Below are 25113 nucleotides of genomic sequence, written 5' to 3' on the forward strand. Positions count from 1 at the left end.
AAATCTCTTGTTTCCACCACCTCCTTCTCCAGTTTTTGTAAGTTTATCTACGTGTACCCATAGTGGCCCCACATCATCAATCCCACTACAACTATCAACAAAACTAGCAGCAGAACTCACATGTTGGGATGAGGATGACGCAAGTCCTTTCCCTTTATCCGTCATTTTTATCCTAAAAACACAAAAGAAATACATTCAAAATTTTAAATCAATTATACAGACTGACATTATCTTGATATAAAATCACCAAGGAGGGGAGATTTGCCCCTCCCCTGCCAAAAACAGGGAGCATGGACGGGGGCTCGACCCCCTCCCCTGCCGAAAACAGAGGGGGCAGGGGGGGCTCAGCCCCTCCCCTGCCGACCCAACAAGAGGGGGGGGGGGGGGCTCGGCCCCTCCCCTGCCGAAAACAGAGGGAGCAGGGGGGGCTCAGCCCCTCTCCTGCCGACCCAACAAGAGAGCGAGAGGAGGAGGCTCGACCCCTCCCCTGAAATCAAAATGAGCAGGATGGGGGGATCGGGCTCGGGCCCTTCCCTACCGAAAATAGGGAGGGGCTCAACCCCTCCCCTGCCGAAAACAAAGGGAGCAGGGGGGGCTCAGCCCCTCCCCTGCAAACCCAACAAGAGAGCGAGAGGGGGGGCTCGGCCCCTCCCTTGCCAAAAACAGAGGGAGCAGGGGGGGCTCAGCCCCTCCCCTGCCAAAAACAGAGGGAGCAGGGGGGGCTCAGCCCCTCCCCTGCCGACCCAACAAGAGAGCGAGAGGGGGGGCTAGGCCCCTCCCCTGCCAAAAACAGAGGGAGCAGGGGGGGTGGCTCAACCCCTCCCCTGCCGACCCAACAAGAGAGCGAGAGGGGGGGCTCGGCCCCTCCCCTACCGAAAACAAAGGGAGCAGGGGGGGCTCGGCCCCTCCCCTGCCAACCCAACAAGAGAGCGAGAGGGGGGGCTCGGCCCCTCCCCTGCCGAACCACCTTTAGAGCGAGAGGGCGCAGGGGGGGCTCTGCCCCTTCCCTTGCCGATCCAACAAGAGAAAGAGAGGGCGCAGGGGGGGATCGGCCCCTCCCCTGCCGACACAAGCAGAGAGCGAGAGGGACGTACCTGCGATGAGGGAGAGGAGGAGCTTAGGAGGTGGCGTCGGGAGGAGAGGGCTCGAGCTGAGCTGCGCGGGAGAGGAGCGATTTGGGCAAAAAAAAAATTGCCCTAATCACTCCTTTTCATAGTGTTTTTTTTTAACGTCCGAAATGTGGACGAAAATGACCCTGGGTGTGTTGACCGCACCCGCGTCGCGTCACGTACGTGGGTGTGACACCTGCTTTGCCGAGTCCCTGGTACTTATATATATATAAACATTTATATGTGTCCCATTAGGGGCAACATTTTAATCTTTTTTTATTATTATTCTGTTTGGTGTCCCTTTCACTAATGTGAAAGGGCATTTTTGTAAACAGCCAATAGAGCTGTTGGGGCTCCCCAACAGCTATAATCATAGCTGTTGGGAGATCCACAACAGCTCTATTGAGCTGACTTGTGGCCTATTTAAAGAGTGTTTCAGCCCCTTCACTTGTTAATGCTTTCCTTAAGCATTTTATAAGAGAATTATATTTTTTATGTGTTCTTGCTCTTTGTGAGTTTTGTTTGCTTAGCCCTTTGTGGCTTATTGTATTTATCCCATTAGTGGTTTTTGTGTTTGTACACTTTTGTAGCCCTTTAGTGACATTGTGTTTGTGCACACTTTATTTCATTACACCTATGACAGACTGTCAAGAATAACCAGCAGAAGTTGATCATCCTGAGAAAAGGGCTGGAGAGACTTTTAGAACATTCTTATGGAAAGGATAGCAAAAGTTGAGAGGCATTCCTCAGGCATGTTTCAGCTTGTCAAATGGCAGTGACCTAGGTATTAGAAGGATGGGCTTCCCTCACTTAGACCCACCTCCTGAAGCTTGGTGGGCCCGACAGCATCTTTTGATCTGACAAGGCCCTTGTCACATCAAAATGGTTTAATCATGACTTAATCCATGGTTATTAAGCCAAACCACTTACCACTTTGTAAAGGACCAAACTACCCCCCTTGTGGCCTATAAATAACCCAGGGGGCGGTTTTTCAAAAAGGAGAGGATGTGTCCTCTAGTGTCCTATATTGTCCTTAAGTGTCCCTAGAAGTCCCTATGTGCTCCTTTTATCCCAAAATTGGCAATAAGAGTTCCCAAGAGCGGATTTGATGGATCTGATGGTGTGCCGTGGGTGATTCTCCAGTGAGGCAAGGTTTGATTCTTGGTGGCATCCCCGCTCCCCTTTTCACACCGTTGCTTGCTCATCTACGGTAAGCGTTCAAAAATACATGACATTGCTTAGCAGTGCACACGCACGAGACCCTCGCTTAGGAAACTCCATAGTCTCTGTTGAGACACTCACGATTCGCTAACAGCACTAGAGGCCTTCTAGGCCACCTTCTCTTTCCAGCAAATTCCTCTTCTTCGTGCACACCCACCGTGTGCATCTCTAAAGTACAAGCAACTCTTGGTGCTTGCGCTGTGCCCTTTACTACGTGCTCTACACTCCACCGCATGCACACACGCACCCCTTCGCTTCACCCTGAGTGCACACGCGCGTTCTCTCCAATTTAGCATGTGCATCACTTGCAGTTTTTGTGCTCCTGCTACATGTGCCACCGTGCACCTTTTCAGCGCTAGTGTCCGCTCACTGCACGCACTAGCATGCCTATAGGCCTTAGAGTGCTAATACCATTTGCGCCTACTTGCATTCCCTTGCACACTTGTGTGTGCGCCTTTGTGCCTTTTTACCTGCGGCAGGTCAACCATCCAACGCACCTAGTTGTGTGTTTCCCTTGTTTGGCTCAAGGAACACACTCATGTTGCACCATTAGGCTGACAAAATTTTCATGTATGAGCGTATTGTAACGATAAGCACCTGTGTGTGCATTTGTGGGCCAAACCAAGCCTTGTAACCAGGCCTGTGGGCCTGCATACTTAAACTTGTAATCCTAGCTCTTGTGCTAGACAAAACCCCTTCTTGGCCGTTGTAATTTTCCATCCTTGTGTGTCGCATGATTGATTGCTTAGCTTAGCGTGAATCATCCGCTGGCTCCACCCCTAAAGCGTGCCCAAGCACGTAAAGCGCTTAAAGATATCGGTCTAACATTAGATTACCCATCCGCTGCTAAACATTGGAATGAATCAGGGCCGACAATGGCTTCACCATCTGGATCTTGGGATCACCCTGGGCAGGGCGTACCAAATGGCAGTGGTTTCAATGTCTAAGTAATGATGATTGGTGGACTTGCATTATTAAGTGAAATCTAGTTTAGAAGGTTCTCAATTTCTTGGAGGAAATTTACAAATAAAAAACAAGGTCATGTATATAAGGACCGGATTTAAGGACTTGCCCTTGTTTTGAGATATTACTGTGAGCACCCCTATATTAGAAAGAGATCCTTTCTTAACCAATCCTGTTTTCACAGTATTCTTATTTGTTTAGTAAAGCATTTCCAGACTGCAAAACAAGTGAAGTGAATTGGAAGATAATCTAGGTGTCTTCTATACCTTATTTTGTGGACTTTTTAGTACAGAACTTGTCTTCCCAAATCCTCCAGTTAAAGTATATGTTTGCAGCACCTTTTTTTCAATTAAGTGGCTCCATTACAGTCAGGATCCTTCTTTAATGGGCCATTTGCGAAAAAAGTCAAGTATGAAGCAGCTAAAGCATTCCAAAGTAACAGCATAATCACTTCATTTGGTAGAAGACTAATGTAAGATAAAGGTGAATGAGCGAAAGAAAACAGCTCTGTATACCTTGACAGCATATAGCTAGTTGCTTCAATGGCATTAACATGCTCCAAAGAGTGGATCTGCAGTTCCAGGTTCAGCACTATAACACACATTCACAAACTTTAAAATGAAATAAAATAAAATAATCATGATATACATAAACCAAAGTGGGTTGAACTTTCCATAGTTTGGTCTATGATGCAAGGAAAAATCACAAAGTGGTCCACCAACTTTTGTTTTTACCTTTTTTTCCCAAAAAACTCCCAGACAGCAAGCATATTTTGATGAATTTTGACCTTTCCAAGCATAAATTTTCCAAGAAATTTTATGCTAAAACATGGTCCAATTCATGCAGTAAGCAATATCACTTTTCTCTATTCACTGATAATGTCTCAAAAGGCATTTTCTTACCAACCCAAGCTCTTCACGGGTTATCTCTCTGGCAGGAATGGGAGAGCATCTTCCTGGAAATATACCTAAAAAGAATCAAAGAAAGTTACATCCAGCTCAGATGAAGTTAAACTCCAAGAAATCAAACAAGAAGAAAACATATAATAAATATGTACAAAGACATTCACATAACTGCATGCACATAAACACATAAAATGTAGTGGCATTGGCATGGGAAATAAGAAGACAGTTTATACCGGCCACAGCAAGGCTGGCAGCAATGGCTCGAAGACGATCTGGTCTTTCTGGATGGGGGTGAGATTTCTGCTCAACCTGTCAATAACAGTTAATTTCATTCAACGACCTGAAAGCAACTTGATTTGTGCCAAGCAAATCACAGACATTCAGTGTAACTGCAGCAATTAAAGAAAATGACACTAATAGAATCTCTTGTTATACACTTGAAATAGTTAAGAGGCACATGGTTGCACAGGCCAATTCAACAAAGTTATAAAAAACAAACATTTTACAGTAATAAGTATACAACGATAACATAATTCTTCTACAAGTGCTTCTCCAAGAAAAATTTCAGATTTAGTCTGTTTTTCTGAAAACGTGGTGGAATGGTTTCATTCTCAACGACTAGACTGTATTTGGTTCGTTAAGATACTTCAAACACTCCAATCCCAAGTATCTTAATACAAGGAGGCAGGTTGAAGCAATTTCATGGATATCATAACTGGGAGTCTGAAGAGACTATTAGAAAAAGGTTCTCGTATATGATCTCTAGGCAATTTATCTTCAAAAATTTGACAGCCTTCATTGTTAAGTTGTATATATATAGGTGTATATACATCCTTATATTCCTATATAGTGTATATATATACATATAAATATGTATATATATGTTTTTATATTAATGTAATAGGTTATACCCATTAAAGGTATTTTGGTCTTTTCTGTTTATGTAATAGGCTGTACCATTAGGGTCACTTTAGTCTCTTTGTATTTTAAATTTTTTGGTGTCTTTTCTTTTGTATTATGGGCATAATGGTAAATAACCATTAGAGCCATTGGGAGCTCCCCAACGGCTATATTTATAGTCGTTTGGGAGCATCCCAACGGTTTTTTGTTGGCAATTATGCCTATATAAAGGGTTTTACACCCCTTGTTATATTATGTTTGTCTCAAGCACCTCTTCTTCTATAAGATTTATATTTTTTATGTTGTGTTCTAACTTCTATCCCCTAAGTGTCTCTTGTGTTTGTATTCTTGTATTGACCCATAAGTGTTCATTGGTTATGCACCTTCTTGTATGCTTGTAAGGCTACAAAAGGCATCTACTTGTGCATTTTCTATTGCATTACATGGTATCAGAGCCGTGGAGCTTTTGAAGTGGAAGAGTGTGGTGAACAAGATTGCGTGAAAGTGATTTGAGTGATCGGAGACACTCTTGCTTCGAAAAGCTCGCCATCAACATTCTTCACCACCTATCTTTTTCTTCTCTTTTTTTCTTTTCCTAATCATGGAGAATAAAGAAATTGTAACAGTTGTCTCCATCAAGTTTGATGGGACCAACTACAATATGTGGGAGACCGCGATAAAAACAAAATTGGTTGGAAAGGATTTGTGGCAATATGTTGATGGTTCCATACCGGAACCTCAACCTATTATCACTAAATCTATTTTAGGCAAAGATGGGGTGACCAAAGAAGGAACTCTGAAGTGTAGTGAGAGAGAGAGAAGGCACTCTTGGAATATAAGAAAGCCTTCAAAGAGTGAAAAGTTTACCACGTCAAAGTTCTTTCCCTTTTTATGGGAAACATGTGTGAAGAGCAGGGTGAGAGTATACTTGAGTTTGAAATAGCCGATAAAGCATGGGTCTTCATCAAAATACACTAAAAACGATGTCGCTGACAAATGGGATTTATGTGACCGGATCCATAATTGTAGACAAGGAGATAAAAACAGTTAGAAAATATTATGGCACTCTCAAAAGATTGTGGGATCAAATGGCAAAGATGGAACCTATATAAGATACTCCCAATGATGCTTTTCAAAGGAAAAATTAAATCCTTGAAGAACAATTTTTCAATTTATGAAGGGTCTTAGACCCGAGTTTGAACAATTTCGGGTCACTATTATCCACCAAAAGAAGATTCCAACATTGCATGAAATTCTAGTCAAAGTATATATGAAAGAAACTAGACTGAAAACCATGTCTGAATCTAAGGAGATCAAAGATAACTTATTGGTTTAATCTAAACCCGATGCCAACACAAATGCATACAAGCCTCCTCTTTTCACCAAAAAATAACTTTGGGAGGCCATGGAGTGATGATGAGAGAGAAAATTATTTGTCATAATTGTGGGGAACCAAGGCACATCAAGCCGTATTGCCCTAAACTCAAAGGAAAGGATGAGAAAAGAGTGGCCATGTTAGTGCTTCTTAAGTGGATAAGAATGCAACCAATGGAGATTCCAAATCTATAGGAAACATGTCATTGTCCCAATTGGTGGAGGCTCTACAACTGCTTCTCAAAGGCTCATCTTCCTCCATCACGGGTGTTATGGTTTCCTCTTCCACGGACCATGCCTCCCAGTAAAATTACTTGTCTCTTAGATTCCGGTGCATCTTTTCATAAGACTCTAAGACTCTGAATGGTTGTGAAACTAATTCGATTAGATTCAATGTTTTTACCGTCAATGGTTACTCTCTTGACATAAAAGGAATTCAAAATTTCAAAAAAAAAACAAATTTTTCTATTTCAAAAGTTAGAATTGTTTCAAAACTCAATTTAAACTTTCTTTTTGTCTCTCAAATAATTGATCATGGTTGTAGTATCTCCTTCTCATCGGATTGATATTTGGTGCAAGATCTCTAGTCCGAGAAGCAAATTAGGGAAGGCCATTAAGAAGGAGATCGCTATTACATGGATCCATTGATTATTCCCAAGGAAACTTTTTGTTATAATGTATAAAAATTGGATATACCTTTGTGTCACCAAAGGTCAGGTCACCCTAGCACATCCAAATTATTCAATATACCTCATTTGAGAAATTTTTGTAATGAAAGTTTTTATTGTACTTATTGCATTGTTGGGAAAATGAGAGTTATTGATTTTAAAGAGATAACTCTTTTTGCTCTCAAACCTCTTGAATTAGTACACTCGGATGTGTGGGGTCTGGCGCCTATTACTTCAAAAGGTGGTTACACATATTATGTGATTTGTGTAGATGATTATTCCCGGTAAACTTGGATTTACTTTCTTAGGCACAAATATGAAGTATTTGAAACTTTCATAATCTCGTTAAAAATCTATTTAAAACAAATATTTCTATTTTCCACTCCAACTCAGGGGGAGAATTTATGCCAAATGACTTTAGAAAATATTTAGAGACCAATGGTATCTTACACCAAAGATCTTATACCAACATGTCCCAACAAAATTGTTTTGTTGAAAATAAACACACACATAGTAAAAACAACTAGAACCCTGCTTATTTCTAAATATATTCCAAAAGAATTTTGGGCCGAAGTTGCGCTCATCGTTGCATATCTTATAAATATTATTACTTCCACCAAACTTCAAAATATTTCTCCTTATGAAAAACTTTATAAAACTTTTCCTGATTATTTCAGATTAAGGACTTTTGGATAAAAATATTTTATTATTACAAATAAAAATGACAAACTCTCCCCTAGAGTGATTCCTCGTGTTTTTCTTGGTTATGGTGAAAACAAAGAAAACAAAAAAAGATTTAGATGTTATGAATTAAAAAATGATAAACTCTATATTTCAAGGAATGTGACTTTTATAGATCATGAAAGTTTCTTTCATATAAATATGCCTAATAAAGAAAATGATTACTCATTTCTAGAATTGGTTCTCAAAAAGTAACGCTAAATCTTTGAATGTTGATGTTGATGTTGAACCTCAATCTAATATCCAAGGTGGTGAGCATCATGACATAGAAGAAAGTGAACCTCTAGTTATCCAATATAGGAAAAGAGGAGATGATAAGCATCATAGTGCTCTAGAAAGATAATCTAGTATAGAAAATAAAGAACCAAGTACTCTTAGAAGGTCAAACAAAATACCTAGACCACCAAATAGATTTGTGTCATACAAATCGTTTTCTCCCCAGTATAGAGTATGCCTAGCTAAGATATTTTCCCACTTTGAACCTACCTACAACCAAGCTAAAAACTATCTAGAATGAATAGGTGTCGTGAATGACGAATTAGAGGAGTTAGAAAAATCCAAAACCTGGGAACTAGAAGATCGTCCTAAAGGGAAGAAAATTATAGGTTGTAGATGGGTTCTCAAAGTAAAAACCAAAAGCAATGGTTTCTTAGAAAGATACAAAGCTAGGCTAGTGGCCAAGGGTTATTCCAAAGAACATAACATATATTACGATGAAACATTTGCTTTTATAGCTAGGATGACCTCAGTTAGAACCCTTATAACTGTAGTTGTTGTTAAGAATTTGTCCATTTATCAAATGGATGTCAAGAATGTGTTCCTAAATAGCGAGTTGAAAGAAGAAGTTTGTATGGACCCACCATCTAGATATGGCGTTCCTACATGAAAGGTGTTTCACTTAAGAAAGGCCTTCAAACAGGCTCCTAAAGTCCGGTATAATAGATTTAGTTTGGTTATAATTAAGCTTGGTTATAAAATCATGTTATACTGACATTGCATGATGCAAGTATTGTTATTTTACTTCTCTATGTTGAGGACATGATCATTACTGAAGGAGACAAATAGAAAGTTAATAACATTAAAAATATTCTTAAACGAAATTTTGAAATGACTAATTGAGGGCTTCTTGGGGATTGAAGAAGCTTATTCCCTTCGTGGTTATTTACTGGCTCAATTCAAGTTTGCCACTGAGACTACTGATAGGTTTGAAATTATTGATGAGAAGAGGGTAGACACTCTGAAGTAATTAATACAAAGATGAAAATAGATTATGGAACACCCTTGGATGACCCCTCCCTACCGAAAGATGGTTAGGGCTCTCACCTATTTAACTATCATCCGACCTGACATTTCTCATGCAGTGTATACAACAAGCCAATTCCAGCACTCACCTACTATCGTGCACATGAGTGTTGTTTGAAGATTATTCGATATTTGCAAAATTTTGTTTCTAAGAGACTTTATCTTTCTCCTCTTCACTTGAGTTAATTGCATATTCTGATTCTAACTAGGGAAGAGATCCCAATGATAGACGCTCAACTACTAGTTTTTGTGTTTTTATAGGTGATTCACTAGTATCCTGGAAGTGTAAGCAGCAGAAAGTGTCCCTATTATCAACATAAGTTGGGTATTATGTCATGGCTATCACGACATCAGAAATTGTGTGGTTTGTCGAAAGATATGAGGTGTATATGCAATCACCCTTCAAGTTGTGTTGTGATAACAAAAGCGCCATATACATAGCCGACAATCACACGTTTCATGAATGAACCAAGCATATCGAGATAAATTGCCACTATATTCATGAATAATATCTAAATAAGACTTCACGAAAGTGATTTCTTCTCTTCGATTTCATTTCTTACTTGAAAAACTTTTGGTGATATCATTGTAAGTTTGAGGGAGTGTTGAGTTGAATATATATGTGCATATACATCAAGGTTGTATCGTGTTGTAACCCATATCGATCGGGTCCAAAATAAGATACATATCATATTGTAAAAAACACATTTTTTTAATAAAAAAATTTCAAAATTTCTAAAAAATATTACAAATCAAAGAAAATTAATACAAATTCTAAAAAAATCATAACACATGAAACAATGATGAATTACATAAAATTACATATTAAACATTTGTCTCTATAAGCTGCATAAGACATCATCAAACATCAACTATCTCACAAGAACAAGACAAAATATTAAATATCCTGCAATTAAGAACATGTCGCAAGACTCATTCTTTATATTACATAAACAAAACAAAATAACTAAGTTTACTTGAGCAAACCGCAAAAACCCTCTCCCTTGCGCACGGATCACCCCCCAAATCACTCTCATGACTCCTAGGGTGCATGGATACCCCTCTAATGACCTCTACACAAATGAAGGAGTCAGCCCACAAGAGGTCAATAAAACCCTAAAAAAAATATGATTCAGTACTTTTTAAAGTGTGTCGAAGGTGTATTGTACAATACACCCTGTATTGTACAATACACCCTGTATTGTACAATACAAGGTTGTATCGTACGATACATACAATACAGATACGATACACACCCGTATCGCGATACAAGTGTGTATCATATCGTTATTTTTCATAGTAATGATATGTATCATACTGTATCGTATGATACAACATTGATATACATAGTTATATACCTATATAGAGTGTATGTATATATATACATATAAATATGTATATATATATATATATGTTTTTTATATTAATAGATTATACCCATTAGGTGTGTTTTGGACTTTTCCATTTATGTAATAGGTTGTTTCCTATGTCACATGGGTGCGGGTGAGGGCGCGGGTGAGGGCGCGGGTGCGGGTGCGGGTGCGGGTGCGGGTGCGGGTGCGGGTGCGGGTGCGGGTGCGGGTGCGGGTGCGGGTGCGGGTGCGGGTGCGGGTGCAGGTGCGGGTGCGGGGATTCGGCACTTCCAAAAAACCCGGGTGCGGGGGTGCGGCAGAGGAAAAAATGTCAATATATATATATATAGGGGGTCGGGGTTCCCCTCCCTTACGAAAAAAAGATCAGCTGACCTGCTCGATTTTTTTTTAAAAAAAACAGATGTCTGTCAGCAACTGACAGACAGCTGCTTTTAAAAAAAAATCGAGCAGCTGACAGCTGCTGCTGTCAGCAGCTGTCTGTCAGCCAGCTGACAGAGCTGCTTTTTAAAAAAAAAAATCGAGCAGCTGACAGCTGCTGTCAACAGATTTTTTTTTTTTTAAAAAATCGCAGCATAGGGCAAATTTAAAAAAAAAAATCCAAAAAAAAAATGGACCTAAATGATCCTGGGTGCGGTCAACGCACCCAGGATCGGGTTGACCGCACTCGGTGCCGCACCCGCGTCGAGTCGCGTCGACGCGGGTGCGGCACCCTGCTAGCCGAATCCCTGTGACATAGGTTGTTTCCATTAGGGGCACTTTCATCTTTTTACATACTTTTTATATCTTTTTGGAGTCTTTTCTTTTTGTATTGTGGGTATAATGGTAAATAACCATTTGTTGGCCATTATGCCTATATAAATGGGTTTACACCCCTTGTTGTATTATGCGTGTCGCAAGCACCTCTGCTATAAGATCTATATTTTTTATGTTGTGTTATAGCCCCTAAGTGGCTCGTGTTTGTGTTCTTGTAACCCTTTAAGAGGCAACTATTTCTGCATTTTCTACTTCATTACTAGAAGAAATGTTATGGTGTCCAAGACCTCCAGCCTCACGGCCAAAAGGAGGGCCAAAAGAAAGTTCTTCCATCAAATAACAACGACAACAAATAGATATTTTAATCAATTGGTGCTGATATTTCATTCCTTTGCTTGAAGCATATCACAAGTTGCATAAATCTCTAAAGAAGTGTGGTTTTGCTCTTAGCATCTCCAAGCATGTCAAGAAGCATGGTTTATGTCATCCAACTAGCATTCACTTTATGGTACTGTTTTACATCAACCTGTAAATGTGCCTTCATGCGGTGCTCATCACCAGCCATGGAAGACAAACTATTATGCAACAACTCATGCTGAATATGCATTGGCTTCATTTGGGTGGTCAAGTGACACAACCATGGCCACAGACAATTGCTCAGTCTAATCTGTCCCTGAAGGAAGTGGGACAACAATCTACGGGGACCGAAACAATCCACCATATCCTCATCCCAACCCAAACAGGAAAAGGCTGCATAAAGCATGTGGCCTTCAACAAACATCTTTATGCATTAACCAGCTGCTGTCCATAATCTTTAGGGCTTGCAACCATCTAATCTGGAACCTAAATGTTTACTACAACTTTTGCTCTTTAACAATGTTAGAGACCCCAGAGTGACGCGAGACATTATTTTGAGCACGAAGGGCTAGCCATTATTTTCATCACGGACGTTTATGTGACTTCTACATAAAGGCTCAACCATATTTATCAGTTGCTCAATGGAAATGTATGGAACCCTTCTATCAAATGGCGCTTCCATTTTATCAAATTATGGAAATACCAGAGTTACCAGTCGAGGAAGCGGGAGCGGGAAGCGATACGGGAAGCGGGAGCGGGAAGCGAGGCACTTTCAAAAATTTAGGAAGCGGGGAAGCGTGGGACCACTTAGAAGAAAATTCCGAACCGTCTCGGAAACGACCTAGGAAGCGAACAGGAAGCGACCTAGGAAGTGAACCGGAAGCGAGGGGAAGCGAAAAAAAAATGAAAAAAATGGGGAAGCGAGGGGGAAACGTGGGGGAAGCGTGGGGGAAGCGTGCTTCCCATTTATGGGAAGCGCGTTTCCCATAAAAGGGGGACGCGCTTCCCAAAAAAGGGGGACGCTTCCCCTCACGCTTCGGAAGCGCGACGTTTCGCGCTTCCGAAGCGCGCTTCCCCTTTTGCCTAGGCGCTTCCGGTAACTCTGGGAAATACCTTAGTCACGACAATTGATATGAAGCATCAACCTGGGATTTCATAAATTACTGTGGATAAAAAGTTTGGTGGCTGATGCAAATGGCACCTCATGCTACAAACACACATATGAATGCATGCAACCCTCAGATTTTCTCTGCACAACCATAGGCATTTTAGTAAACTCAAATAGGAATATGATTTCCTTCCCCCTTTTCCGATTAGGAAACAATGAAACGTAGTTGAACTCTTAATGATTCCAATATCTTATTTATCAATAACATGCATTCCAAAACTAAAACAAGAAAGCAACAGAAAGGTGGCTGGATCAAGTTGCTTCTAAAATCTGCAAATGTGTTATTTGACAACTTGGATCCAAGAAAACATAACAACAACAACAACAACAACTACGCCTTCATCCCAAAACAATTGGGGTCAACGATATGAACCAAAAAAAGAAATTCATTTTCTCAAGAAAACATAAGCCATGAGAAAATTCTTTTAACATACCTCCGAATGAAGTAGCATTCTCTCATCAAAACCAACTAAAGTGCAATTTTTTAATGGTGACTGCTGAACAGAAGGTTCTACACAAACACAAGACAGCGTGTGAAGTGAAAAAAAGGAAACTGATAGTCATCCATTTCCAAGGAGAAAACAAAAATAATCTAGCATTGGTAAGAATGAAACCTGAGGAACAAACACATTTTAAGAATGAAAGGAAGAAGCTTATAAAAGTAAAGCAGGGCCAAAAATCAATTGTTACATAATGCGCAGCTGCTGTTATCGAAAATGATAGACAGCATCTTCAAGCCCTAATATGCCAGTGACAAATGTGTTACCCTAAAAAAGAACTCACAAAAATTCAAATTTAGGCTGCTCAGCTGGTGTGATGGAAATGAGATTGAACAAGCAAATAAACAACATTAAAATAAGGGGAAAGAAACTTAACATGAAAAATTAAGAGCAGTCAAAAGCAGAGAATAAGACTGAATTTTCTTATTTTTCTCGTCAACCTAGGGATACAAACATAATCATGCGCTAAACAACATGAAAAGTTAAGAGCATTCAAAATCAGAGAATAAGACTGAATTTTATCATTTTGCTCATCAACCAAGGGATAGGAACATTCTCACGATTCACGAGCTAAGCCACTATATTCTCCATTGGCAGAAGAAATTAAGTACAGAAGGAACTAATCATTGAATAGCTTCAAGAGTGCAGAAGATCAGCAGATTTTTTCATATGGTTGCTAGCACCAGGTGAAACACGGAGAACTTGAAAATTGATGAGACTCAGAGAAAACATACACAGGCACAGATATATTTTCTCACTTGGCAGAGAGGCCATGCACACCTTTACCAAACAAAGCATCAGAAAAGATGAGCTGTTAAACACCACTTTGACAAAGAAATTGTGACCAGTGCCAACAACTCCCCCCCACCCACCATATAATTTTTCCTGCTTCGTTTTCCAAGATTTCTAGGTTGTTGGCAAAGAAGATCTAATACCAACATTCATGGAGCTTTACCAGAGCATTTCTCATAAAAGAAAGCCTGAATTTTCCACGGAAGCTGACTCTAAATAGTTGATCTTAGGTGCATTTACCTCAAAAATAATATTGGTGAGGCACGACTGGACAACTATCTATGTTCGTAAACTATCTGGTCAGTAGTTTCTCTTCATTCCATTTACTGCAATTTCAGCTTCTCTAATATTTGTCCCTTGATTAGGATTGAAATTGGTTAAGCTCACCTTTTTAGTTAACTTTCCTCAAGATTGACTCAACAAGCTACTATAGGTAAACCATCTTTATCTGGAACTTCTGAATAGACATAATACAGTTAACATGGTCAAGTTTTTCTGATCCTGGTCAGCATCTAAATATTTTTGCACCATTTACATTTTATCTTGTGTACAATTCATCACAAGCTTCATGTTTGGATTCAGTCAGAACCTTCTTAGCAGCCTTATTTGATTTTCTATCTCTCAAAAAATTGACCATACTTCTTATCTTTCATCATTCTTTAAAATATATTTTATTGTCATTAGGATATCTCCAAGTTCCAAACTCTGAAACTCCATGAATATGAGCTTTGCCTCTAAACTAGTAGGGTTCTGACTAACCCCAGCTTGCCTTTCAAAAAAAAAAAAGGAATGGAAAGAGATAGAGACCAGACGAGAGAGAGAGAGAGAGAGACGAGACTCTCGACAAAGACAAAGAGTGTGAGACGAGAGAGAGAGGAGAGAGAAACAGACAAAGAGAAAGAGGAGGGAGAGAGACAGAAGAGAGGGATGAAAGAGATAAATACAGACAAAAGGAGACGAGCGAAAGAGGAGAGAGAGAAAGACAGACAAAGAAAGAGACATAGGAGGGTGATAATGCATGAGATGCGTAGTATTTTATCACAAATTCATGCATTTATATTTGATTTTATGGCTTAAGTACCCGTGTTGTGATGTTTGAGGTGCAAAGAGGCTTCGGTTCGAATTTCACGTGAAACTGAGTCAAAACGAGGGAGATAGAGCGACTTCAAGGTAATTGGATCAGTTTTCAATGAAATTTGGATCCAAATCCGACCCAAAAATTCCACCATGGACCTTGGATCAGATCCAAGTCCAAATCTATCTAAGAACCCAAGATCCAAGGTGAGAAAAGACCAAACCACCCTCAAAAGTGGCGCCTAGAATAATTTTATAGTTTAGCTGGTGTTTTGAAAATAGTTTTTAACATAAGACTGTTTTAGGAATTGTTTTAAAATATTTTGTTTAAAAGAAGGGTTGCAGCAACCCTAGTAGCCGTCCAGTAATCCTTGGGAAACCTGCCCCCTCTTCCACCTTGTTTTTCCACATCTTTTTCTTCTCTCTTTCTTCTCCTTCTTCTCTTCCTTACATCATTTTCTTATTCTTTATCTCCTCCACCTCCATCAATTTTTTCTTCGTATTTGGTGTGTGCTTCGCTGGTTTCTCGTTGTTTTCTGCAAGAACATCGTCTTGGAGCAAGAACTCAAATGTGGTGTAGTTCTACCACTTACCTCCACCGTTGGCGGCCGAGACTCCTCTTCTAGCAACCGCCAACGTCTCTTTTCTTCTCCACCGTTCTTCCCCTTTGACAACTCCACTCCGGGACGTGTTTCAGCAAGAGGGCTTCGAAGTTGCAGCGAAAAGACATGGGTATGTGATTCCAAGGAAGGCGGGACCGCTCTCTTCTTCTTAGAAATCGTCGAACAGCCCTTGAGGTGAGTCTTCATTCACTGCTTATAGTTAGGCATAGATTTAGATAGTTTCATTGAGTCTTAGGATTTTAGTTTGTTCTTTTGCATTGTAGTTTAGGCTTTAGTTTTAATTTCGATTAGTCTTCCTCTATTTTGCATCCTAGAATAGGTTTCATTTAGTTGTAGTTTTCTTTTATTAGCATTTGATCTTTTTTCTAGCATAGTCGGCACCTAAGGTGAAGACCTTAGGTCCGACCGTGAGCACCTATTTAGCCGTGAGGGCTGGTTAGGTGGTTCTCGACCAAACTGTGGTCTTTGAACCTAGTTTAGGTTAGTTTAGGATTACTTTATTGTTGATTCTAGGTTGGAGTAATTAGATTTGCTATTGTTTGTAGTTAGATTGAATTTTTCATAGATTAGGTTTGCTTTATTTGAATTCGGTTAAGCATAGGATAGATTGTTTTTATTTTAATGTGAATCTGGGTAGTTTCTTAGGTTTCATGCTAGATTAGGTGTTGCACTTATTACTTTCTGATGTAGGGTCCTAATTGCATTAGATTTTAGGTAAGTTTAGTTAGAAGGGTGCCTTTCTTGTTTAACCCGTTTAAGTTTTTAGAAACTTTTCTAGTTAGCATTTTCTTTTTCAAAGACTAGTTTCTAAATTTTAATTTGTATATAAAAGGCAAGTTGTAATTAAGTAGGTTCTGTAATAACCTCAATTTTTGATAATTTATTTGTTTAAAAATAATGGGTATTTTTCTAAATTTGGGCCTCAGACCCGTTACCGTTATCGGATCCATAAAAGAATCCGTAAATAACCCACCATTGGTCCATTGGTAATGTTAAATTACACTTATAATACTAATTATTAATTAAATAAATAATTAATAGTATTTATAAGAGAAAAAAATTAAATAAAATTTAGTATATAGGGTCGGACCCACTGAGGATCCGGCTCGGACCCGGACCCGATTTCACTTACAAAGGGGGGGCGTAAAACAGAATCGTGCCTAGGGCACGATTCTTGAATGGAAAACAGAAGGGGGAGGGGGGTTACGCAAGGCGTAACCAACCCCGCGCCCCGCGATAAAAGGGGAGTGTGGAGAGGGGTCTCGCCCTCTTCCCTCAACCTCTTCTCTCTCTTCCCCCATCTCTCCCCGTCTCTCTCTCTGTCTGGGTGCGCGCGCCGGAGGAAAGGAAGTCGCCGGCAAGCCGCGGCAAACAACAGCCGCACCCCCTGTCACGGTAGCAGGGAAGGGCGACTCCAGCCTGCTCGTTGCTTCCGCCACGGCAGCCTTCGATCGCCGGAAGGATCGCCGGAAAAGCTCCAAACAGGTACGGTTCTTCATTGAATCTTGGGGAGGGATCGAAAAGGGGTTCGATTCCGTGTAAGGGTTCGAGGTGAGAAGCCACGGAAATCCTTTAGATGGACACTTTCTTGGTTTTCAAGAACCAATGGGGTCTCTGCTCCACTGGAAAGAACAGCGCAGTACTCTTTATTGGGTCGCTGCGAGTTCGAATCCCAATGGTATGGTTGTGAAATCGGTAGGGTTCTGTGTTTTCTTGCTGGTGTAGGTACATAGAACCCATTTTCTTGAACTCGGTGGGGGCGATAAAACCCAAGTTTATCAAGAAGTGGAATTCAAATCTTGGTTGTACCAAGTAATGCTATACAGAGTTTCCTAAGTTTACCTGTCACTATTGTTGTGCATATATTGATAGGCATAACGGGGTTTTGGAATTTTCCGTAACCCTGAGGGTAGTAGGTTAGCAGAATATAATTTGAATGGTGGAATTTCTGTTAGCCGAATCTTTTAAGTCTATTTCATGTAAAATGTTCAGAGTAGGGTTTATAGAACCCCAACTATGTAAATCTTTAAATCCTTGGATCGTTGACATCTTCAGGAGTCGGAAACCAAATTTAGTTACAAGGAAACCTCTCTAACTTGGATGCAGCAAAGATGTTGGTTGCCGACTTATGCATTTACAATATCATTAATTAGGGTTATTATAAGATGAGAATTCATTGGTGAATTTGAAGTTAAATCATGCTACAGTGAGCGGTTATATTTGATGTTTGGTCTTATTGGACATGCACAGAAATGTTCCAGTTCTAGGTATGAGGTATTTATGTGGCTTGTCCTATTTGGGAACTGGTAATGTTGGATGTAATTTGCAGAAGAGGTCTTCTATTTTCTAAACACCTAAAGAAATGATATGTGTGGTACTGATTACTTTTCATAAATTGCATGCTTATTTCTGCTCTCTTTCATAACTTGTGGAAAAGTTGGGGTTCTAACCTAGAAGCTCCTTATAATCATGGTGGCATCCTACACGTGCATTATCTAGAAATAGAGTAATAGTGAGATCTCTATCAATCAACATTAGAATAAGCAATTATCATCAGAGTGCTTGTAGCATCAGCTGGGGGACATCAATAATAGTAATTTAACCTACCAAGTAACCTTTGGCATTAGCATGTGCCTGTGCCATACACATTTAGCAACCAAACTTGGGGCATGCATGTGTTCTTTTCAAACTTGATTAACTATATGTAACTGGAGGGGGTACTGTGAGGAACTAGCAATGCTGTAATATTCCTTAAGTCGAGGAAATGGATCATACACTATAGAGGTAAGGCTACAACTACAAAGTTGTGACAGTGCTAGCAGCTGGTTTGTGATCAAAGCATCTATTAACAGGATGTGTCTATGGCATATTTGTGGTTATTCATAAGTTACATATTGGCTGGTACTATCAAGAGGGAATTCGATTGTTATTTAAACTGCATATGTGAGGGTCGTTTCATGTTGAACTGAAATTGATAATCCTATCATGAAACTGCATCTGTGTGGGCTTGTTTTCCTTTCACTTATGATTTGACTAAGGTATATTCATTTGGTTATCATATGAATAGCCGATGGGGTTATATGCTTTGGAATATGAAGTTCAATATAAAGTGACATTGAGAGTATTACTTGCTGGACTGAATTGGCTATACTTCTAGCTAGGAGGTTGGCGGGTCTGGGATTGGTAAGCCCGACTAACTTCCTTAGCATATGGCAAAGCTTACACTTTTGCCCAGTAATCATGTAAATGTTGTTTTGTTGTTCATCATACTAGTTGTGAAATCTGGAATGTGAGCATGATTTGGTTATTGATAATTCTTCTTGAACATGTACACTTGATTTATATGTGAAATGGTACATATACACTCACACACTTAAAGAAACCATGGATTGGTTAATACTCATATGTGATGTAGGTAACACACACATATTGAAAATGCATATGAATGAATTATGACATGCATATGTTTGGGTTTATATTTGCATGAATATATATGCTTTTGGCATTTTAGCTTAGTGCTATAAATGAAACACTATTTTGGGTTTTGTTATGAGATGCACTGATGGCCTAATTGGACCATCACCGGCCTGGAGAGCCGTGGGTTTGGTTTTCTTTTACACATGTTTTTAAAAGCATCGCTTAAACCACATAAGATGGTTTGGCACATTACTACACTGTTCTAATGGTTTATACGGGCTGGAGTCCCGAATGGGTCCCTGCAAGGGAGGATGCGGGGTTTTCACTTTACTTTTGCATATGTGTGGCAAACTTAAAGAATGGACTTAATTAAAAATATAATGAATAAGAACAGTGTAATAATTATGTTCTTGGAGCCAGTCCAACTAGTTGTTGGAGCAGTCCCAACCGCTATACATCTAATCGTTGGGGCTGGACCAACAGCTAGTTGGGCCAGCCCCTTGTGTCTTGGAGTGCCTATTTAAAGGCACTCCCTCCCTTGTAGGGATGGCAGTGGACCGGGGCGGGGCGGGGGACAAGGTCTCCACCCCCGCCCCGTCTCTAAAATGTAACCTTCATCCCCGGTCCACCCCCGTGACGGGGGAAACTTTGGAGCTCCACCCCCACCCCGTCTCAACATTCTAATCCCCACCCCCGCCCCGTCCCCGTCCCCGCCCCGTCCCGTCCCCGTTTCAACCGAATCACGTAGTCAACACAAATCTATTGTACACAACATATACAAAACTCAACCACAGACCCGTAACAAAACGATACAAAACCGATAAACGATATTTTAAAAACCCTAATTCCGCTATAAGAGTTATGGCACAAATCGGCTTAGAAAGAACGAAACGATATCACAAGCCTAAGAGAAGCGAAGCAAAGAAACAGGAAGACGGTGAGGAGAGGGGTCGGCGACGACGTTGCTCCGACGATGCAAGGCCACAGACGGGGAAAGGAAAAAGAAAAGAGGGAGGAGATGGCACCACAGAGGAGGCTCACGGCAGTGGCACAAGGCAGCGGCAGAGATGGAAGGAGGGAGAGATCGTGTCGGCCAACGGTGATCGGTGTCGGCCAACGGTGGTCGGCGACGGCCAACGGTGGTCGGCGACGGCCAACGGTGGTCGGCGACGGCCAACGGTGGTCGGCGACGGCCAACGGTGGTCGACGACGGCCCGGCTCTAATGATAATGCGGATGGGGAAGGGGAAGAGGCGACGGCCCGGCTCGGCGGCTCCAGGGTTAGGAAATTGGGGAAGGGAGTTAGGGTTAGTAAACAGTAAGAAAAATATAAAGGGTTGGGGGCGGGGATGGGCCAGGGGCGGGGATGGGCCGGGGGCGGGGATGTGCCGGGGCAGGGCGGGGGAACGTGCCAGTCCATCCCCGCCTCCACCCCCAGACGGGGATGGATTTTAACCTTCCTCCCCGCCTCCATCCCCATTTCATACCCTCCATCCCCGGTCCAAACGGGGCGAGGCGGGCCGGGGCCCCGCTTTCCCCCGGTCCACTGCCATCCCTACTCCCTTGTATTTCTTAATGCTTGCTGAAAGCATATTTGAATAAGAGATTTTTTTTTACTTGTGTTCTTGATCTCTTTTGTGTCAGCCCTCAGTGGCTCATTGTATTTGGCCCATAAGTGGCTTGTGTATTTGTTGATGTGCGCACTTGTGGCCCTTTTGTGGCATTGTGTTTGTGCATTTGGTATTTCATTACACTCCACTCTCTTTCTCTTTGCCTCGCTCCGATTGATCTCCGGGATCCCATGTATCTGAAGCATCCCATCCAAGCGAGCATTCTCCTCTCTACATTACTATGAACCCCACCCCACCTCCAGATGGCCAGCATCACAAGGGTCCATGCACACTTACATCTGAAAGACTGAAATTGTACCCTTTCGATGCTAGGTAAACTTTTGTATCAAGAATTTTGTTAAACATCATATTCAATCTTTGGTCCTGAAGTATTGCTCTCATAAGAAAAATAGGCTTCAGACCATTTATTTAGTAGATGAATGAGATGTACAGAAACTGGTCTATGACATTAAAACAATTCAAGGCCTATTCACGATAAAATTTATCAAAGACATCATCTTCAAAAGTAAAACTAACAAGAATCAGTTTCTGGTAAGATTTGATTTATATAGTGCCTTATAAAGTGATTGCCTAAAAAATCAAAATTTGATGAAGTTGCTTGTGTATCTCAGCATTTAATGCTGACAATTTTTCTAAGTATTAATTTGGATATACGAGATACATAGAACACATGTAATTTCATAACCATTTGTATGTATAAACATATGCAAATTTCTCCATGTAAATCTATGCTGATGATGATGATGTATAATTATGTCAGTGTAAATGTACCTTGATGAGCAACAATTCCTTCTACCTCAATGGAAAAACCTTCCAGTGTAACAGGAGATGCAAAGAACCCCCGAGTAAGGATCTGGGATTCCTTGAACTCACCACAGACCTGCAGAATAATAGCATTGCTAAAAATGATAAGAAGGAAGACAGGACACGCATTTCAACAACACAAGAAGTCATCTAATGAACTGATAAATATCCAAATTCCAGCAAAAAATGCGTGGTACATCGCAGTGGAGAACATCATCAATGTTTGGCATGGTACAGTTGATGCAGAACCACTTCTCACTAACAAGGGACTGCGAATGAGGCTCCCAATCACTATCGTCGTCATCGTCATCTTCAAGCTGATCTTGTTGGTTATACAAACTGATAAGATCCTGCAAGGTACTGTCGCAATGTCTTCTCATCCGTCGTCGCACTGACTCGGTGCAGACTCCATCGGGGGTATCAGAGACAGGGTTCTCTCCAGGAAGGACACTGAAATCACCATCTCTCACACAAATGCCGCATGAATCAGTTTCCATTCCGGAACCTTCCCCAACTTGCTGGATGCACCAGCTGACGTTCTCGGCTGTGTCATCGTCGTCAAACGCCTCCAGTGGCTTCCCTCCATTCCCGCTTTGCCGCATAAAGCCGTTGCCTTGCTCCGTTGCCGCAGCCCCATTCCTCCCACGACGGGACCCATCAAAAGCAACCGCTTCGTCCTTGCGACGGCGATTCTCATTCGCATGCGAAGAGCTTGCGAAGTCCATGACAATCCTAAACGAGAGAGCGACTCCTCGAAATCATGCAGTAAATCTGGCTGTGCACCTAAGACATATGCTACTATCATTAGTAACGTACTATCTGACAGGGAAAATTTACAATATGAACTCGAGGGGAAAGAAGAAAATGAATGCGATAGCAACAAGCAGGTACCTCTGGCTCTTCCCTTTGGGGTAAAACAAAAAACAAAACAAAATACATATAACAAAGCGGAGCACGAAGGTCTTCACTCTGCCTGAAATACTGATGGCGTTAAAGAAAGATATTGATCAAGAAGGAAGATGAATAAAACCCTAGGTTAGGTCCAGACACCCACAATACCACCGATCCTTGACGGCTACGAACACGGATTAAAAGAAAAACAGTCGATGTATGCATGACTATGGACTCACCCGAAGACGCAGACAAGGCGGTCCTGTCTGAAACCCCAACCGCCAGAGCGGGTCCCCTCCCTTTTCGCTCTTGAGTTCTTCAAGTTCTTCCCCCTCCCCTGCTAACTTCGGCCGTTGGGTCTCGCACACGATACAACCAATGATAAATGACTATTCAGCCCACCCACAAGAGGACCCACCCTTCTGCGCCGTTTGGTTTGGACAGGGCTAAAACATTCTACGCTTTACAAGTAATTCACCTTTTTGGACTTCATTATAATCTAAAATTTCCTGAAAATATAACATCACAATAAATAACCAACGGGGCTCCGCTAGTTTGGGAAGAGCAGTGAGTGCATGTCACCTTGTCTTGGGACAATTCCAAGTTCAAATCCCATTGGTATGAGTTGTACAACTGGTGGGAGTCTGCCAAAACCCAGCTTTCTTCGTAAAAAAATAAACATCACAATAAATAACAATATTTTATGGCTACGAACATGCTCACCTATATTCGCCTTCTTTTTTCCTTTTCTCATCAACCTAAAATACTATGTCACATGGACACGTAGTTTTGGTGGTGTCTCATTGGGGACACAAGCTGACACGTAGACATGAAAATGGTGAATACAAACAACTTTTTAATATGTTTTAGAGTATTATTTTAACAAAAATGTTTTTTATTTGCTAAAAATAAAAAAAAAGTGTGCCCTATACTCCATTTACCAAAAAACAAAAAATAATCTTATTGTACGATAAATAAGATGTATTTCTTTAAATGCCCTAAAATTTTTAAAAACTTCAAGTTGTCCAAAACCACAAATAGAAAACTTTTTAGGACTTTTTTACCCTTCGCACAAGTCAACCTCACAAAGTTCGTGTGATATATCATTTCGCCTATCCACTAAGGCAAAACCTCACTTAATATTCGCAAATATCCTAACAAAATTGCATATTTTATACCAAAGTCATAGGAAACCGTGTAAATCTTCTTTCATTTTCTTTAACCATCAATTAAAAGTATGCTGTCACTTATTTTTTTGTGATCTTCATAAAACATACAAATATAATTTTATGTGAACCTCCTTATTATTATAACTTCGCAAATGCCTTAGTAAAATTGCATATTTTATACCAAAGTTGTGAGAAATCGTGCAAACAACCTTGATTTAACAGTCTGTTAAATGTATCTTCGCACCTATTTTTTTGTGATCTTCACGAAACACACAAATATAACTTATATGAACTTCATCATGATCGTATTCACAAATAACAGAGTAAAATCGCACAATTTATAAGAATATTGCATATCTAAATGTGCATAAAGACACAAATATGTTACTAACTACACAAATATCTAGTACCTATAGAATGTGATGTTCTTTCATGATTGTGGTTTTCTATGGTATAAAAACTGACACCCCAGGGCTATTTTCACATTTTCTAGGGTTTATTTATGATTCACAACTTGTTTGATCATTTGCAAAGATTTGATGACTTTTCTAACAACTATTTTTTGCCACTCTTTTTCAATGATTCATCAGCAATACTTCATCGTTGTATTTCGACGAGGTTGTGTTATCCTTCGCATCATCTTCCCCAATCAGGTCGAAAGGTGAGTTTCATATTATGCATATTTTTTTATTTTCATTCTCAACTTTTTTTAGAATTGAACATCATATAGGCCCATGTGTATTTGTGTGGTAGTTTGTTTGTATTATGTTTTATATAATATTTTTCACGTGATTTTTTGTTTAGGGTTTACCATATTGTAAATGTTTTACGTGTGTTTGCTTGTCCTTTATTTATTTATTTTGTATTTTTTTATTGGTGTAATGGGCTTATGGTTGATTGTGTTTGTTTAATGCGTATTTATTTTCTATGTAGGTAGTTAATGATGGCCTTAATATTTGTTAAACTATACTATTGTGTCTCTAATGATCGTAATTGGAGATCTTTAGTGGTTCCAAAAAATATTAGCTTTAAAGAATTCATGATTATGTTATATCATAAAACCATATATAGTAAAGAGTTAGTCAACCTCCAATATGCTTATTCTTTAAAGACAAGTGACGAACAATTGTGGGTAATTGTTTTTTACGATGATGATGTAAAAACGATGTTATTTAGTGGTAGCATTTACGTAGTGGTTCACATATTGCAACAATATGCACTTGGAACATCCCAAACAGTGAACGATGTTGATGTCTTAAATAATGAACAATTATAATGTTGTATACGTTAAGGGCATGCAGTTGCCTAAACTGAATAGAAATAGAAATGTTTGATGTGCAAACAATAAAGAACTTTCACAAACAATTGATAGTGTATGT

General features: G+C 40.3%; 1 protein-coding gene across 3 annotated transcripts in view; it reads right to left on the reverse strand.

Moving 5' to 3' along the window:
* HDA15 (histone deacetylase 15) overlaps window positions 1–22920 on the reverse strand; it is a 66772-nt gene extending 43852 nt beyond the window's left edge. For all 3 annotated transcript variants that reach the window (XM_090017378.1, XM_090017377.1, XM_090017379.1), the window contains exons 1-7: window positions 22805–22920; window positions 21872–22457; window positions 21642–21750; window positions 13269–13345; window positions 4432–4507; window positions 4196–4260; window positions 3809–3864 (exon numbers count right to left, since the gene is read on the reverse strand). In XM_090017378.1, the coding sequence (XP_089873504.1) occupies window positions 3809–3864; window positions 4196–4260; window positions 4432–4507; window positions 13269–13345; window positions 21642–21750; window positions 21872–22399 (911 nt within the window). In that variant the 5' untranslated portion in view covers window positions 22400–22457; window positions 22805–22920. The remainder of the gene's footprint in view (window positions 1–3808; window positions 3865–4195; window positions 4261–4431; window positions 4508–13268; window positions 13346–21641; window positions 21751–21871; window positions 22458–22804) is intronic.
* Window positions 22921–25113: the final 2193 nt, after the last annotated feature.

The sequence above is a fragment of the Nuphar pumila genome, chromosome 9, assembly GCF_984573655.1.
Source record: "Nuphar pumila chromosome 9, dmNupPumi1.hap1.1, whole genome shotgun sequence".
Taxonomy (NCBI): Eukaryota; Viridiplantae; Streptophyta; class Magnoliopsida; order Nymphaeales; family Nymphaeaceae; genus Nuphar; species Nuphar pumila.